Source organism: Mycteria americana, chromosome 3 (genome assembly GCF_035582795.1).
Source record: "Mycteria americana isolate JAX WOST 10 ecotype Jacksonville Zoo and Gardens chromosome 3, USCA_MyAme_1.0, whole genome shotgun sequence".
NCBI classification, from domain to species: Eukaryota; Metazoa; Chordata; class Aves; order Ciconiiformes; family Ciconiidae; genus Mycteria; species Mycteria americana.
Window position 1 is genome coordinate 7,325,840 of NC_134367.1, and position 18,957 is coordinate 7,344,796.

The 18,957-nt window shown below is 36.2% G+C and overlaps 1 protein-coding gene across 2 annotated transcripts in view; it reads left to right on the forward strand.

The window, feature by feature from the left end:
• Positions 1-18,957, forward strand: part of CD2AP (CD2 associated protein) — an 86,445-nt gene that overhangs the window by 57,965 nt on the left and 9,523 nt on the right. For both annotated transcript variants that reach the window (XM_075497790.1, XM_075497791.1), the window contains 7 exons: positions 159-267; positions 4,144-4,235; positions 6,570-6,674; positions 9,181-9,217; positions 9,598-9,660; positions 13,084-13,243; positions 15,385-15,527. In XM_075497790.1, the coding sequence (XP_075353905.1) occupies positions 159-267; positions 4,144-4,235; positions 6,570-6,674; positions 9,181-9,217; positions 9,598-9,660; positions 13,084-13,243; positions 15,385-15,527 (709 nt within the window). The remainder of the gene's footprint in view (positions 1-158; positions 268-4,143; positions 4,236-6,569; positions 6,675-9,180; positions 9,218-9,597; positions 9,661-13,083; positions 13,244-15,384; positions 15,528-18,957) is intronic.

An 18,957-nucleotide genomic window follows, 5' to 3' on the forward strand; every position in this document is an offset into this window, starting at 1 on the left:
GAAGTAACTACGGTAAGTTCTTAATGGAGAAGCTCATTGAAGCTCTTGGAGATGGTCATTTACATCATCTCAGCTAATGAAAACCTGAGTATGTCCTGTAGTCTATCAAAAGTAAAACTCAATAAATTTTTGTTAACAAAGTTCTTTCGTTCATATAGCCATCACCTAACCATCCCGCTGGAACGAAGCTAATTCATTGTCCCAGTACAACAAAAACTGAAAACTCGTCAGAAGTAGTAAAATTGGAAGCTGATAGTAAACCAAAAGGTAAGGCTGATGGAACTTTACATCTGTTACTTGGTAGTCCTCTCTAGAGAAGTATTTGGTTGTCACTTTTTTTGTGTGTTAAAATCTTACAATTTTGTGTATACTGGGGTTTTCTATAATGTTCTCTACCTTTGAGGAGTTACTCAAATGCAAAAGAGACTGAAGGAGTTTTTGCTTGCATTTCTGTGGAAAATGAATCAAAAATATTTGTAGGGTTGTCTCCCAGAACAAAATAAGGCTAGGGTACGAAGTTTTATTGCAGCAGCTCCTTTGCATTAATTTGCTCTGTTGACGTGCTCAAACTGACTTACTTTCTGCCTATAGAATTGACTCTCTAGGCTCAGAATTTACTGTGGAGTTGCTAGTGTGTTGTCATAACTGTATGCGAAGTTTCTTGCGTCAGAAAGTTGGTGCTCTATGTTTTTTGTTGAAGTCTGTTCCCTAGATAATCCAGTTCCATTGTGGTTCTGTTTATAATAACTTTTTTTTTATTTTTCTTTTTTATTATCTCTAAGAATTTATGACTTCATTTAACTACCAAGTTGCATAGTTTTATCTAGAGAGATATTTTTAAGTCAACCCAAAACACCTTGTGGGAGTGCCAACCCCATATAAAAAATTAACTTCAATTATGTGATGGGTAGACAGCTCATTTCGCCTGGTTCCAGAGCAGACGTTGTTTTGACTTCTGTATTGTAATTTCAAGTATATTTTTGTTTTATGCGGAAATACCTTATTTTGGTGTAAGTGGGTCGTTTTACATGGAATGCATAATTTGCAGAAATACGAAAACTGCAACAAACAATTGACTTTTTGCCTGTGTTCAGGAGCTGTGTAATCTAGCACAACAGCGCACTTGAAATTGCAGGTTTGTTAGTCAGAGCCCTAGTTTATCTGTACCTGTAGCAGTATATAGGGCATCCATGCCATTTTAGCCATATTTTGGCTGTGTTGAATTAGATAGCTGTAAACAGCATGACCATGTTTACAAACAGCCGATTATTGTCAAGAAGTGTTTGATGTAATGGCTTGAGAGTAGTTAATACTTAAGTTTTGCTATTGCAAAGCATATATCAAAAGTTTGTGAACGATGCATTCGCTGGAAGTTGATGCTTACTTGTAACTTTGAAATTTTTACTAAACACCAAAATTGGGATAGTCTTGGGATCTTGCTTTTAAACCATTCCAGTGCTATTGCTGTAAGAGCCAGCAAGACAGTGTACAGCTCTGAGCATTGTGAAACTTGACTTGTCTAAAATTTTTTGCATAAAAATTAACCCAAGTCTGCCTAAAAAAATCTGAACATTCAGTACTGAACACTTGGAACATTCATTATTTAGCTCTTTTCGTAATTTCGGGTGCATCTCATGCTAAAAGCATAGAAATTGGCCTAATCCAGTAGCCATGCTGAGTCTCTGCTCCCTGGAGAAATGAATACGTCAGAGAGGAACTTAAATATGGTAGTAATAGATGCTGTAGGAGAATATCAGTAAATAATAGACACCATTTAAGAGCATCTTATAACCTTTGGAGGAAAGCTAGATTTTCTTAGTGTTTTTATTTTAATATAGACCATATGATAGTTTATGTATATCATCCTCAGTTTTGAGAGAGCAAATTTAAAATAAACTGTGTTCAATATGTTAGCAAATAAAGAGATCTCTCAAATGTTTAGGCTAGTGTGGCTTATTTTGTGGTGTGGCTCTGCTATTTCTGGGAAGCTTGTTTTGGCCTCTGGTGCAAGTATGTAAAAATATTTTGTTTAAAAAAAATAAAATAATCACAATTTGACCCCTCTTTCCCCCCATTATGTTAGAATACAACATCTGTGATTCCTGCTACTGTATTGCTAGTCCTGAGTGTTTGGAAAAGATTCAGTTTTAAACTACCTTTTATTAAAAATATTTACTGAAGTTCAGATTTACTCTTTTGTAAATACCATCTTAGATTTCAATGCTGGGAAGTTAAACTGGACTCTTTCTTCATCTTAACTAGCGGCAGAATATCAGGCTCACAAAATAAGATGCTGAAGTGGCAAATTATACATCCTCTTAACGTACGTGGCCTGGTTTCTTGGGTGGTGCTGACTGCTGGGGTTCCCAGCCTGGCACGTGCGGGGAGCTTGGCAGGGTGCAGGGCTCCCTGGCTCCAGCCTTCCTGGCAGCTGGAGCAGAGTGAAAGGTTCCCTTTCTGGCACGGTTTTCTGTCTGTTGTGGGACTTGGTGCATGGGAGGAGGGCAGAAGTGCTTGGAGGAGGAGGAGAGAAGGGAAGGGTTGTATAGTTCAGCTGTACTGGCCAAATCCCCAGGCAGTAAGGAAATGCATGTATTTTTACAGAATTGGAATGTATAGAAATGTATTACACTTGTGTTACACTTATTTGTTACTGTCCTGGTTTTGGCTGGGATAAAGTTAACTTTCTTCACAGTAGCTGGTATAGTGCTTTGTGTGAATGAATAAAATCCCTGAATTTGATAGATATTTGTAGCGTACCTGTTGAAATCTTTTTTTGGTCAGTGTGGTTTTTTTACCTTGATTTAAACATTCATCTCTTTGACATGGTTCTGTGTATGTTTCTGTAACTCTTTAGAAACCACAATATAGCCAATCTATAGTTGAGCTTTTCTGATAAGTAGATAAGGCAGTAAAATAATGCAAGTCCTAGTACCTAGGATTACTCATGTGGTTATGTATCTATGTATATCTATATAGGTATGTATCTCTCTCTCTCTCTCTCTCTCTCTCTCGGCATACTTTTGCATTTTAACATAGTGGTTGTCACTGACCAAGAGAGATTTTTATTTAAGAATACAATTTGTGCTTTTTTTTTTTAACTAAAGATTTGTATCTTTATTAAACAAAATACAACAACAACAAAAAGATTCAACTGCAACTCATTTATTTTCTTACCAGCCAGCAAAAGGCAGTCATTAAGACTTGCAGACGATCCTAATGATGTTGTGCTGCTCTCTACCTGGGGGTTGGTACAGCTGCTCACCTCTGTGTGTTGTCAGTGCCAAGTAACTGATAGGTTATGGCAGTACCTTTAGAGTCCTTTTTGTTTGCTACCTCTTCCTTACTCTGTCAGATACAGAAATCCAGCCTTTTTATCTGCTAACTTATTTGAAATGTGCTGGGCTTAAAAAAGGTGCAAAAAAATGCTTTGCAATCAAGACTTCTATATTAATGTATTTTGGCCTTTCTCATGTCGTTTTTGTTCTAGTGTGGGAAAGGAAAACGAATCCTCCTGCTTTTTCACCTGAAATTGTTATCACAATTTTAAATGGATATTTAGTGAACCAAATGGAAAGAAAGGAATTATTCTTTCTACTTTTGCAAAAGAGGCTGTGACTGTCTGAGTTGATCACTCAGAGAGCTCTGGTTTCAGATGCTTAGCCAAGGAATTATTTGCTTCAGTTACTTGATTTCACTGCAGAATTTCAGTAAATGTGCTGCTCGGGTATTTGAAGTTGCTGTAATTGTACGTGTTAATAAAGGATGTCACCTTAAAACAATTGCATGTATTTAATTGGGATTGCAAATTTGAAACTTAGATCAATTTTGAGAAAATAACATATAAACTGTCAATAAAAAGCTTGAAACCATTTTTGTCTGAAGTAGCTCAAAATTGAATGTATAATGCTATGGGGAGGGTTAGATAGATCTCTGTTGCTCTGTAAATATATAATCTTATTTTTCTTGTGATACAAATGACATAGTGAACAGTTGTAAAACAGTCTCAGATGGCTGGTCTAGAAGGGAAGTATGATTATAGTGTTAATTTCTGAGCTCTCCTTTCAGGCAGCATAAGTGAGCTGGTATCGTGTATGTTACTACACACAGTATGCAAATGTTAATTGTGCTGCTTTGTTTCAGCCAAGGAATATTGCAGGACAATATTTTCCTATGAAGGCTCAAATGATGAACTCAGCTTTAAAGAAGGCGAGATCATTCAAATAATCAGTAAGGTAAGATGTTTGGTCTGCTTTAACCATTTATATAGCTTTTGTGGATTTTGTACAGGTAGGTAATGTGTAAAATGTGAAAGCAGCAGAGTCTGTTGGAGTAGGTATTCCTGTAGAGTGATTGTTTCATGTGAGAGTCAACTCTTTGCTTCTGCACTTGGTGGAGATACAGATGTCCTTAAAGGTTGTTCCAGAGTGGGAAGTTATCTTAGATTCCTCAAAGGCAAGTCAGATCAGTATACACCCGGTACCAAATGCCTTTTCAGTGAGGCAAATGGAAAAGCTTTGCGAATACCCCTTTTACCTTCAGAGCTTCTACTTTTTCTCTGGTGATATATCAGGCTGACCTAGAGGTGATGGTTGGAAAGTATTACTGTGTCAAAGGTGAGAAATTAAGATCTGTGCTTACTGATTTTGATGTAGGTATTATGAAAAATACCTGAGCAAATATTTTCAGTAGGACAATGAAGTCCAGGTGTTAGAGATACTTGATATTTCAGAATAACCACATAGAAGTTAATGGTACTGTCTGGCTATTTAGAGAAACATGATTATCTAGTTGAATGGTCTTATTTGTGATGAATATTGAAAGCACCTCTTTGAAAGGTCATCTTGTTGCAGTGATGGTTTTAAACAAGAAATCAACCTACCCATACTTAATTTCCCTGCAGTACTCTGCAGTCTTTTGTTAGTTTATATGCTGCTATATTAAGGAATAATGACTTGCCTAAAAAAGGTGGAAAGTTTCTTTTTTTTGTGTTCAGCTTTCACACAGCTGCAGAAGAAAAGTAACATTTTTTTTTTGTCTTTAGGAGGATTTTAAGTTTACAGAAAAGATGGCCACTTCTCTTAACGAGAAAATGGATATAAGCAGTATTATTGACTGTAATTAGAGTGGAAAAGAGTAGTTATGGAAGGCACTTTTTTAAACATGACAGCCCTTGCCCCATCTTCACTGAATCTCTTGCCTCTCTGTCCTTTTTAAACCAATTTACCCAAAGCATACGCTGGTCCAAACTGGAGCGAAGAAGAGTTATCCAGAGCAGAGCTCTCCTTCCAAAACCATCTTCTGAAGTCTGAGTATATTGATGTAACTGTCAGGTGGCTGACTCAGGCCAGGGTTTTGATCTTGCCAAGTGTTAAGGTATTTTTCTTTTAGCACATACACTTTGTGCAAAGGCTGTCCCCCTTGGCCATTTCTTTTCTCTTTGTTCTGCATATGGTCTTTTTCCATGGAGTTGTCTCTGACTTGCTAGCATGCCTCAGCACTGTCTAAATGAAGTTTAGTAATAGATGCCTTATCCCATTCATGACTGCACACTGTTCAGAAATTGGACCCTACAGTACTTAATTTAAAGGGTGATGGAGGGAGAAATGAAAGAAAACTTTAGCAAACTTTTACTTTCAGCACTAATCACCTATTCAGGTCTTTTTCCTGTGGATTCCTACTTTAACTGAATGTGGGGTGGGATTTTTTTTTTTAAATAATTATTTTACTTAATATTTTATTTTTCCTCCTCTCCTTTACTGTTCAGTGTCTCAGCTGAACTGAGTGTTGAATTGTCCTTGTTGTGTGCTGAACTTTGGGGTGAACTACTTGGTGCTGCTAACAGTGGCACATACCAGCAGTAATCCACTTGGATTTGCATGGAGGAGTGACATCTGCAGTATTTTGGATCTGAGGCAAAGAAGAAAGCTGTTATTTATGCTGCTAAAATATTCAAATAACGTCATACTTTCTGTTATGGACAAACTAAGGCCTCGATCCAGTAAGATCATGTAATGGATTTCTGTGCCACTGAATTAATTTTCCTTTTTTTTTTTTTTTTTTTCCTCCTTAATGTGGTTATTTTTTCCCTCAGTAGGCTATATCCTCTTGCTGCTTCACCCTTTTCAGACAAGCGGACCTGATCAATCACATCAGAATCACTTTTATTTAATAGAATTGTGTGTTACTCCAATGACACTTGAAGTATTTACTGAATTACTGAATAAGTTGCCGGTCAAGGAAGTTGAGAATAATGAATGTTGTGCATTGGGTCATAACTGGTTTTATGTGCTTTCCTTCCCTTTGCAGGTCTTATATACCCTTATCTTATATATGACGATATCATTTCATTCTGCTTTTTAGACAACAAACAAAAAGTGACCAAACCTGATCTGATCAGTAGCTGTTTCCCCTTGCTAAGGTGGCTAAAGTATTCCCCTTATAAATGCGATATTTCAGACAAATGGTTGTTTTATATTGTGGGTAAAAGCAAAAACATTGTTCCTGTAACTGTATCTGTTCTGAGGAAGAAGTAAATATTGATTGAAATGTTCTGTTGTTTGATTTAGGACATTGGAGAGCCAGGCTGGTGGAAAGGAGAACTCAATGGTAGAGAAGGAGTCTTCCCAGATAATTTTGCTGTTCAAATACAAGAGTCTGATAAAGACTTCCCTGTAAGTTCTTATGTGTATCAGTATCATAAAAAAGTATTGATGGAAATGCAAGGAATAAAAGACTTCACAGCACATTATGCTGCTTAAAATAATATTATAATTGTGGCAGTTTTTAACTTTATCTTGAATTAGCTATATCAAAGAAGAAAGATTGAAAGGTTAATGTTTGTGTTTAAACTTCTCCTTAAATATTAAACTGAGGCATGCTTTTTGAGATTAACTGTAACTAATGAGTATGATTAGGTCATATAGAAAAGGATATAGTTCTGATAACATGGTGTTGTGTAATTGATTATTGAATTAAACCCTTACTCTTTTGAAAGGAGATAAGCAGTCGGTCTCTTCCATCTGTAGTCCTGTAAGTAACTATACTTGCAAAATGCTGAATGACCCCTGTGGGACCAACTGGGATTGTTCCATGTTAAGACTTGCCAGCAGGTTGCAGTGCGTGAAGGCTAATCTTTGGTTGGGATCTAGAAATATTTTTTTCACAATCTCGTGTGCTAACTTGTAGAAATTAATGTTTTCATGTGGTACTCCTTGGTCTTGTAATTTTGGTTCTTATTTTATAACTTTTTTGTTAAGATTAGTGTGATGCTTTTGGTTCTGACAAGTTTGTGTAGCAAAGATGGTTGTGTTAATTCACAAATGTACATCATTCCCAGATGGGACGGATTCAGCTCCAGATCAGGACATTTAAATGTTGAAGCCTGTATCTCAGCAGAAGAGAGTTTCAAAGTTTCATAGTAATTTTGTGCCATTTGGTCTGGAATTGGAGACATTCACAGAGGATTGCTAGATACAACCTGACAGATAGTTACTAATTTAGCATTTAAGCTCAGTTAACTAACATACACAGAAAGCCTAGTTACTCTAAGTCAGCGTTTTCTTTTCAAATTGATTCTCAGCTTTGCAAGGATGGCATAAATGCTGTAACGTATGGCTGACTTGATTTGAGGGGTGGGTGGGTAGTATCGATGTTTCACAATACAGAATTGCTCCCTTTAGAGAGGGTAAAAAAATTATTCTTTTACCATAAACAATGTTTCCTGGAGACAGATCTTCTTTGATCCTTTAGTCTGCTTTGTGTAGTGTGTCTCAGTACAGGGATTCACCTTGCACTGAGCAGCTTTGAAGTTGAAGGCATTGGATGGCTGATTATTGTAATCAGCTCTTTGATAACGACTTAATAAAAACAGAGATCAGAATCGTATAATGGCAGGTTGATGCTGAACTCTCAGTGTAATTGTTTTTGATATAGGCAGCAGTGCTACACAGCTGGATAATATATTTGCTTTTTTGGGAAAGAAAAAAAATACAGTCTTGTTACTTAAATTCAGTAGCTTTTGTGTTCTCTGGAACTAGAGAAAGAAATTTAATATGGGTTTTCATGCTTGCTTAATTACATTTTACTTGTCAGAATAAAATCGTTCTGCATTAAGAAGAGCTTATTCAATAGCAGTAGGGGCACAGAAGTGAAATCCATCCATAGCAACTGTTTCAAAAATACCCACTACAAGGCATTTTTGGAGGGGCTATATATTAAACTGAGCCCATACGGTTTTAGCAGTATTTGTATAAAGAACAAGTGTTTTTGTAGGCTTTTGTGATCATTTGAAGCGGTGAGTCTTGTCCTTAGTATGACCACAAAGACACCTCTTCTAGAGCATTTTCATGAATTGGATTCTGAGGATGAGGTGGCTTGAGATGTCTGTCCTGAGAGGTGCCAGTACTCCTTCAACAGGAGAGAGAATCAAATTCAGTTTTACCAGTTTAAGGAAAGTGATGAGTGACTGCGTTTTAAAATAGAGTTATTTTCAATGTACAAACTGTGGCACCGTAATACATTGTAAATTTTTAATGGCTAGAGTAGTCTGTGCACCTTTCCCCACTTAAATATACAGTGATAAGAAGCTCAAAACAATGTTTTTCATGTAACTGCAGTGTTTATGTTGCAAACGCTGCTAAATATTTTGTCTTACTCTGTTGTAATTTAGAAGTCAAATAATTGAAATAGTTCTTCTTATAATTAGTTTAGAACTTTTTTTCCCCAGTGAAAGTGACCATTTTTGGTTCAAAAATTTACCTGATTACTCCTTTAAACTTGCATTGTATTAACCCAGATTGAGTTTTACATATTGAAATTAAAATGGGTGCGATCAGATTCTTTGGACTAGAAAAGATGTAATTCTTAAGTTTTAGTTTTTTGTACCTCTGCTGCTTATGCATGTTGCTAAAGCACCGATCTGAGATTTGAAGAAACCTGCATTTTGTTCCTGTTTTTGCAACTGGTTGTCTGGGAGATACCGGAGGAATTACTCCAGTTCTCTGTGTTTCCTGTCTGTGAATTGATTGCCTCCTTTGTGAAATACTTTGAAATCAGTTAGTAAACATGCTAGACATTACCGTATGCAAAACAAAACACAAATAAAGTCTATCTTCAATAGAGAATATCTGTTTGTTTGTTTATTTATTTGACCTTGGTTTTTTTCCCCCTATTTTGCAGAAGCCAAAGAAACCTCCACCTCCAGTTAAAACTCCAGGTACGTAGTATCTGTGTGGTGGTGCACTTCTGAGGAAATACTAAATTTCAGAAGCAGTGCATGACTTCAAAAGAAAATTCAGAAGTAGCTTTGTATTTCCTAGTAATGCAGTCACCTGTAGTCACAATTTGAGGTTATTTTTTATGCTTTATGTATTATGCTGCTGCTATATATTTTTCAAAATTATGATGGAACCTACTTTAGAAACATTTTAATGCAGGCCTACAGTTTGCTGGACTCAAATGAGTGTTTATAAATGGTATTACACTCCTTGCAAAGGAGAAAATATAAACACCAATTGGTGTATGTCATATTTTTAGTTAGTGACTAAGATAATTAAAGCTCTTTGAGAAATGTCTATGGTTTGTTTTTGCATTCAGCTCCAAAGCCTGAATTGCCAACTGGAGAGAAGAAATTCCCTTCTCTGAGGCCTGAAGAAAAAGGTGAGACCAGTTTTCTTCATAGTGAATGTCAGACTATGCTTTTGTAAATGAATTACAATTTTTAGCTTGGCTGCTCTGTGCAGTAGGTACCTGTTTGGAAGACATCATACAGATTCTCTTGATACCATCTACTGAAGCTGTTGTGTCCGTGATGTTATGGAAATGTCTTTAGAGTGATTAGAAGAACCACACTTCTATGAAATGTGTATTTCTTGTTATTGTATTACATTCTGAAAAATGTTGATTGCACTGCATGATACTGTGGTTACTGTTGAATTCATTTAAGTATAGTTCTGTGGTAGTGACTGCAATTTTGAATAGCAATAGCTGGTTATTAGAAATGAAAATTTTTGCTGCTGCTTCTGAATGTTATGGCCAAAATCAGTCTCTGATGGAAAATATTTTTGAAAGAAACACATGGAACAGTTAGACAGATGTTACAGTCACAATGCTCAGAAATTGAGATTTCTTGTCCTGTTAATTCTTGCTATATTCTATGTTTTCCACTTCCACAGAATTTGGAGATGTTTACCACTTTATTCTTAAAATTTAAAGGACACCTTTTTTTTTTTTTTTTTCCCAGAAGAAAAGCTACTATTATCACCCAAACACATTTCTAAAATGTTTCTTTTCATATTTGAAAAACTTGCCAAGTCACACTGTTTTGATTGTGTTTAAAAGTCAGAAGCTTAAACAAACATGCTGGTTGGGTCTTAAAGAAGAAATTCTGATGTTACTGCAGCTTAACCATATTACAAAAACATGCTCTGTTCTGTGAATAGTGAGCTGTGGCAGACCGTGGCTAAACAGTATTTCGACAAGCAAGCCTGCTTGATGGGTTTCTTGGCTTCCTTGGGCAGTTTTTATAACCCACATTTTAAACAAAGCATATTCTCAGGTGTTTCATATGAAGAATACTTGTTAAAATCAGCTCTGTTTCCTCTGCATGTGAGCAAACAAATTATTTTTATTTGTTGGAACAGTATCTTCAGGTGTGAATTGAGATCAACTGTATGTTTCTAAAAATTTTGATCACTTGGCTCTTTTTAAGTTTAAATAAACTGAAGTAAGTTTAATTTTAGACTGGTTCTGTTTGTACTATGGTGTCAGCCTTTGCATAGTTGAGTTCAACTCTTCGTGGAGGAATATAGGAAAAAAAAATAGAGTGACACCATCCAAAATGCTTAAGAACGTGAAAGCTTCTGAAAAGTTAAGTAGAGAACTGTCCTTTACTGTGGTACAGGAAATGGTGGAGGAAAAGTTTTGTCTTTTATTCAGTTGAAGGCCAGGTATTGAAAGTTACTTATTTAGATAGCAGTAGTGTCTCACTAGAAGAAATGCCCATTTATCAGTACAATTTTACTTGTGGAGAAATAACTATGTTGATAATAGTGATTCAATTCATTAAGTGTGAAATTGTACTGTAATTAGTTTTCAAAAAAATTATTAATGGAGCAGTTCTAATCACAAGCTATCAAACCATGTACAATTTTTTTATGCCTATTGGGAGACTAATAAATCTGCCTTAAATTGCAAACAAAAATTAATCAAAAATTAAAAGCAATACTCCTGTAAGTATTTCTGTATTTATAGTGAAGGACACTTAGTGGTATCATGTAGAAATTTTTGTCCAGTGTAAATGTCTTCAGATTAGTATTTTTATTTCCATTATTAACTGCTCATTTTTAGCCAACCCGTATCTTTTTCATTGCGGAGCAAAAGCCAAAAAAGAGGCATGCCATTTTGTCCAGCAGAATTATCCAATTTCTGTGCTCGTGGTGAATCTTGACCTTTGGTATTAACTTCTTCCACTTAGCTGTGGACGGTTTTTATATTCAGATTGTGAGTGGGAGTAATTGAAGGGGAAACTGACAGATGATAATTCAGGAATACGATTTGATGACAGCATTTTTTATGCCCTGTTTATGAACTCACTTATCCTTAAAAACAAAAGGCGTAGTTCTCAACTTGTGTTCAGCATAGCTAAAGTAAAACTAATTCTTCAGTAATACTAACTGCTATTGGGCATTTAAAATTTAAATCTGCGTATAGGATCAGTAGGCAGAAGTGGCTATAGCAGTGTTAACAGGCTGTTTTACACAGGACAGTCAGCACCACCAAGTGGCACAAACCTTCCACTACTTCTGTATTGTATTTTTTTAACTCAGTCCTAAGAGAGACTGGTCGGGGATGCCAACCAGTTTAGGTTTTGTGTTCACATCTCCTCCTAATGTTCAAACTTCCCAAAGCAGGAAGGCAATCTCGCCCTGGATAATGCTTTTTTGCACAAGTACCTCTATGATCCATTTACTTCTAAGTATTCCTGTGAAAGAAAATGGGTGTTTTCCCATTTTATGGTTGGAGGGCTGACACTCAGCGGCTGCAGGACTTGTCCAAAGGAAGTCGGTCATAGACCTGGCAGTTCAGGCACTTAGCTGGGATGGAGCTGAAGCCAATTTCCAACCCTACCCCCAAATCCGTAGCATATGTAAACATTTTACATTAGATGAATACTTGGTTAAAAGCAAAGTCATGGGGAGAATCAAAGCCGAAGGTCAGTCTCTCCAACCCAGTTTACTGATTTACTACCCTGTAAGGGCAGTAACTGTAAGGGGCTGTAACTCCTTACTGTAACCTAACAATAATTTTTTAAATCCTCGGTACTTCATGTGCTGAGCTGTAGCATAGTTTTACAAGGAAAAGTAGAAGGTATGCTCTGGATATCCCACAGGGTGTGATTAGGGAACATGGGTTGAAGACTATTCAACTAACATTTGTGAAGCAGCTTGAATTTTTCAGTGCCCATGTGTTATATATCAGCTCCTCTGGACAGTATTCAATTAGGTCATGCAGTCATTGAACAATACTTTTTGTTGTTGTTGTTGTTTGTTTGATTATCCATACTTAATTGGTATCTTGAATTTATAGGAAGGTAGACTTTATCTAAAATAAATTCAATTGTTCAGATAAATATTCATTTTTTCCCCTTTTTGCCATAGATAAATTGTGCTGCTTGTGTGTATGGAAGACGTCTGGTTACAACAAAATAAAAAAACCAAACCTTACCTTTTTAAGAGGACGTAAGGTGAATTAATAGAAAAGAGAAAGCAGTAGCAATACAGAGAGATTCTTGGTTCTTAGCTGTCATTTGCAGTGCAGTAATGTGAATCCATAATTTCTTACTACTGTTTCATGTCAGTAGAAAGATATTCTGCTTCCTTTAACATAATGTTTTTTAAGTTCAGGTAAGTAGTTTGTGTGTTTTGATAAGGTATCACTTAAGACACTTGCATTTCTATTTTTTACTTTTATCTGATCTTCAAAGAAAGTCTTTCTGACAGCAGTTGCTTTATAATTGATTAACATTGTAAGAATTCTAGACAACATGGGTTTTTAAAATGTTATGGTGACTTTTTTTGTCAGATGAAAAAGGAGCTTTGGATCAGAAGCCTTTGAAGCCACAAGCTCCTCAAGTACCACCCAAGAAGCCTATTCCTCCGAGCAAGACTAACAGCTTACTGAGAGCAGGGCTTCTGCACCCAAAACGTCCAGATAAACCTGTTTTGCTATCATCTGTATCCAAGTGAGTATATCTTAAACAATATACACCAAGTATATTTTATTTGGTTGGTGGTTCGATCTTCCCTCATGGATGAGGTGGGAAGAAATGTATGTTGTAAGGGTAAAATGGATGCAAGGATAAGTTTTGCCCTATACCTACTAGTATCTTGGTTCTCCAAGTCCTTATCAATGTGAACTTAAAAATTTCTAATTCTTTGAGACATTGAATCCATCTCAGAGTAAATAGTACAGTATAACTAGATGAAGTTACAAATCTGTGGGCTGCTTTGCTTTAAGCCTGCTCCATAACGAGGACTTTGTAGCTACAGTAGCAGTGTGGTGTAAAAGAATCTGTGGACATGGCACTTGAGAATTGTTATCGCGTTGGAAAAAATCTGAAGATTTGAGCTGCGTCAACGTTCAGTGTTTCGGCACTTTGTATAGAATAAGACAGATGGAAAGGAAGAGTTGAACACAGTTAGTAACTGCGCTAAAGGTACTCAGTGTTGCTCATGTGCTCTTCTGGGGAAGAAAGAACTTACTAAAGGACCACACCTAGTCTCTATACTCTGTCTTGAGTATTCTCAGTTGAGTTGCTGGACAAATAGGGTAATAGCAAGTAATCGCTCACTATTTATTTTAGATCCACTTTTAAAAATCTTTTTTTCTCATGAGTTTGAAACAATTATTTATGGTGTTTCTCCAAGACTAATTTTGCATCAATATAATCCCCCCCCCCCCCCCCTTTCCCTTTTTGTCTCCATCAAAGTATTTGCTAGATCCTTACCCAAAACTGTAAATAAACTGCTGACGGGTAACTGTCCCTTTGGGATGTTTAGTTGACTTGAAAGAACCATGAGAAAGTAAGGTCACGATGCACTTGGCCTTGTACAAATAAAGGAGCAGACAGCTGCTACATCAAAGAGCTTGCACCTTAAATACCTGCAAAGATATAGGGTGGCAGCAAGCATTTCTCAAGATTTATCATTTTTTTTTTTACAGTAGGTCCTGTATAGCTGAACCAAAAGGAAGAATATCTGAAGGGAGAAAACAGTGAGGAGGGAGGGCAGTGGGGAAAGGGAGTGCGGGTAAGGCACACACTTTGGATGGTTGTCCTCTGTTGGAGTCAATCTGATCCCACGCTGCGTAGCCCTGGGAACACTGGATGCCTGACTGAAGAGGTAGACCATTGCCACTTCTGTTTAGGTTTTCAGTATGTAATTGTGTTATATCACTTGGTATTTTGGAGAGTTTCCCAAGTAAAGATTTTTTTTTTTTTAAACCACAAGTCATGTTCCCCTCCCCCATTTTAGAAAATAATTATGTGTATAAAGGGATACACATGTGCAGTTAAATAGAGGTCTGTAGTAAACTGTGGTCCTTTAATAATTGAAAACTTTAAATCTTAGGGGTATTTAAATATGTTTAAATGTCTGAAAGTTTAACATTGCTCTAGGAAGATAAGGTTGCTATCTCTTTTTCTAGGTCAATAGAACTTCCAAATAAAGGATTTGGGAGATGACATAATGACAGGGACACATTGAAGCTGACAACTGGTCCATTTATATACTTTATTTTTATTCTGTGGCATAAATGATGGCAAGAATTGTGAAGGAAAATGTAATCTGTTCTTTCGTTTGTTTGGGGTTTTTGTTTGTTTGTTTTTGGTGCGGTGGTTTTTTGTCCCTGGATTATGTGACCAGATATGCAAAGAATATGTGGTAGAATAAAAGCCATATATACAAGGTACTTTATTCTATACCCAGAAAGAAATAACTTGTTCTTGGCAGCTTCTTTCTTTACAGGAAGATTTTGATGTCAAGGAGTCTGTTTCTGAATATTTCAAGAGAGGTTACTGAAGGTGCTATTCAGCTCTCTTGTTTTTTGTTGCACTGAAGTGTAATATTTTAGATTTAAACTGCCAAAATGTGCCGTGCAGTAAAAGTTTTGGATTAGTTTTACAAGGGGATTGTACATATTTGACGTCTCTGCAAGAGCTGGAACAGAGGAATTGGCTTTTATAGGAGTAGAAATGCAAGGCTTTAGAAAATTATTAAAATCTACTGAAATTTTTCCATTTACTGCTAATTCTTGGTATGTTTCAGTTGTAAACTATTCAATCTCTTGACTAGGTGTGTCTTGTCATTTTTTTTCTTACTACAGATCTAATGGAGAAGTTGTTTCTCTTCGACCGAAATCTGAAGTTGAGCCAGTAGCAAAACCAAAGTTAGACTCTGAACCATTACCACTTAGACCAAAATCAGTAGAGGTAGATTCAGTTGTGGTGAAGAGCTATAAAGAATCAGGTAAGAAAAGAATAAATGTTCTTTTGAGTCCTTCTGTTTGTATTGCAGTATTTTACAAGGTTAGAATAAGCTTTTTAAGCAATTTACTCAAATACCATGGAGTGCAGTTATGCCTGTAGAAAGTGTGTGTGTGTGTGTGTGTATATATATATATATTTTTTTTTTTTTTTTTTTTAGAACTGCTGTAGGTAGCTGAAGGTAAGAGTCAGCAAGTGATGAACAGATGTCAGTAGGCTATTTGGAGGTAGTTGATGAGCTCTGTCTTGTGACAGACAACAGAAAGGGAGAAACGTAGGTAATGGTTTGTTCCTCTAATTTAAAAGCATGGGGTTTTGCTGCCACTTTTATCTTGCATTTTTATGAAATTGTTTTCCTTGCTGACTGGTTCTGTTTGTTCTGCTTTCGCATTTCAGATAACTCTTGCTTTTCTAGCTAACTTGCGTATTTTTAGTAATGCCATTACCTTCAGCGTTCTGTGATTAAGTTCATAGCTGTTCTAGATTATGACTTTATCATATGTTAAATTGGGCTAGCATGGAGCATTGTACATTTGAATTTCATCCTTATGGCTTTGCTTCATGCACCTTGAGCCAAACCTGGCATCTCTTTAAATCTAAGTTTGTCCAGTAAAACCTTGATACTGGTTAAAGTGCCCACATTGATGATCAGGCTCTCTGAGCTATTATATAGTTGCCTGTTGTCCTTTACTGACAGCGCAACTGATTTCAGTCCTCCATGTGCCTCTTAGGCAGAGATCATCTGCTGTGGGCATATTTTTTTTAAACTCTAAATTACTTTTATTGTATGATTAACCACTGCAGAAAAAGCTTTAGTGAATTGTACCCGCAGTGTTTGGCTTGCATATCTCAAATGCAAGCTTTCATCTCAGAAAAGGTTTTAGTAATAATACATTTTGAAATGGTATAACTTGATTTATTTTTTTTTTAGGCCAATTATGATATTCAGGTTGTAGAATAGTTGGTCCTAAAGTGTAATAAATTCATCTGGAAGATAAAAATAATGCATTAAAAAAACTGAAGCAGTTTATGACTGATTTTTCCCTTAAGCATCTTAAAACGTGCTTCTAAGCTTAAATGCTTTGTATGAGGAAAGGTTAGTTCATGTATGTTTTGAATACAGAAATTAGATTTTTCTGAGCCACAAATAGCTGGACTTCAGCAGGTACTAAAATATCCTGGAAATATTACAAATATTGTAAGTGTTACCCTAAAGTATTTATAAATTCTTTTTTTATTGCCCAGTGAAATCTATGCATATGCTGTGATATGCCTTATTTTAAAGGTTTTGAGTTGGCAGTTTAACTATTGCCTCTATTTAAAGATGGGTTTGAGTGAGGGTGTGGAAGAAACATTTTTCAGGCCAAAGTAAGCTGAGAGATGAAAGGGCAATGCACAACCTAGTCTTAAAAATGTAAGCCTTGTCCTACTGCTCAGATGTTTATCTCTAGGATTGTGCTAGATGTGTTATTGTATAGTGTAGTATCATTTATTCCCAGGAAAAAGCTTCCCATGAAAACAGATGGAATGTCTCTTCTTTTCTTTAGATGCAATTATCTTGACATCTTTAATAACCAGAGCAGCAACATAGTAGCTGTGATATTAGGTCTTCAGATATATATAAAAAACCTAATTTTATACAGATTTAGAAAAAGAATAAAAACCTATGAATTCTGATTTGCTAACATAAGATTTTATAGGCTCTTGGAGAAATTAAGAATTTTTAATACCTAGATGGGGCAGGGGACAGGGGTGTATAACAAGCAAGTGGGTGAGATGTGTTCAGTGGTCCTTGGTTGGTGCGGAGCAAGTGGAAGAGGCTCAGGCAGTCTGTGGGGAGGCAGCACTGAGTGTCAAGGAGCTGTTATTTAAGGAAAGTTTCAGAAATCCTCTGTTATGTGAAACTGCCCTTGTTTAAAACAATCTGCATAAGACACTTGTGAAAAGTGTCTAGTCCAAACTCCTGCCAGTAAAATGTAACGAATCTCATGCTTTATGTCTCTGTATGCATTCTGCTGCTAAAGACATAATACTCTGTGCAGCAGCTAAGGCTCTATAAAGCTCCAAAGATGTTGGGTCCTTATATAAAGTTTAAGATTGTTTAATCTTATGTGGGGGGAAATGTATGGCTAGGGTTGGTAACTGTTACCAGAGTCTCTCTTCCCCCACCCCACCCACCCCTTAGATTGAGATCCTGAAGTGAATGAATTTTTAGAAAACCAATTTCTTTAAGTATGGGTCTTATTTTTTTTGCAACTTAGTTTGACCATGAAGCATGGTGTAAGTTGAGACACTTTCAATTTAGCATAAGGAGCAGCTGTAAATATTCTGTATCTATAGGAAAAAACAATCCACCCCATACCAAAATTAGGCCCCCAGCCATCAGATAAGAAGAAATACTCAAAACCATTCAGAAACATTGATCATGTTGAAATACCTTCTCTTGAAGCTTTATTTGAAAACTTGCATAAATGTTTCTCTGTTTGATTAGAATTAAAGCACTGTAAAAAACTAAAGCTGTAATGCTAGCATGCTGAACATGTAAAGCAATTCTGTTTCTTCTACAAATGTTTCTTTTTCCTGCTTTGTAAAATAATTTTTTTGTTCAGAATCTTTTTCTAGACATTCCTCTCCTTGACTTTTCTTTCCAGATTTTGTTTCCTATCCTGTTTGCCATGTTTCCCTTCTTACGTGTCAGGAAATTACCCTACCCTTCTCCATTTTGGTAAGATAACAATCTATAAGGAAATCCAAATGCTTTATGCCATACACATAGCCTCTTCTTAATGTCGTAAGCATAACTTTCAGTTGCAGTTATTGATACTAAAATTTTGGGATTTCAATTTAAAATGCTTTTTTGTTTCTTTGAATGCCTGTTTTCCTTAGCTGTTAAACAAGAAGTTACTTTATACTTTTCAATTAGGAAGTTGTAGAGGTAAAAAAAACAAACAAAAAAACCCAAGAAAAACTTTACGGTCCAGCTCTTGATAAGCCAAACACAGTGTTTATAGTGAAATGTGTTCAATATCTATAGGACTTCTGGTGTATTTAGGTTGAATGGCTTTATCTTTCTGTAGCACAAACTAGCCAAAGACTTCACAGTTGCATATTTAGTATTATGAGTCTTGTAAAATAGTAGTTGTGAAAGTCACCTATTAGGCACATGCTTAATTGTAGTAAATACCTTACTGTTGCTCAACTGCAAATTTAAATATTCTAAAGCTTATATCTGTCCCCTAAATTTTTGGGGTGCAATCTCAGCAAGATAGGAAAAAAGGGCTGCCATCTGCTCTTACTCTGCAGATTAATGTGAGGTCTTGTCTTCTAAAATATTGAATATGTTTCACTTCTATCACAGATTTTTAAACCCCAACCACATTAGATGCTGGAACCATAATTTCTTTAGACACCCC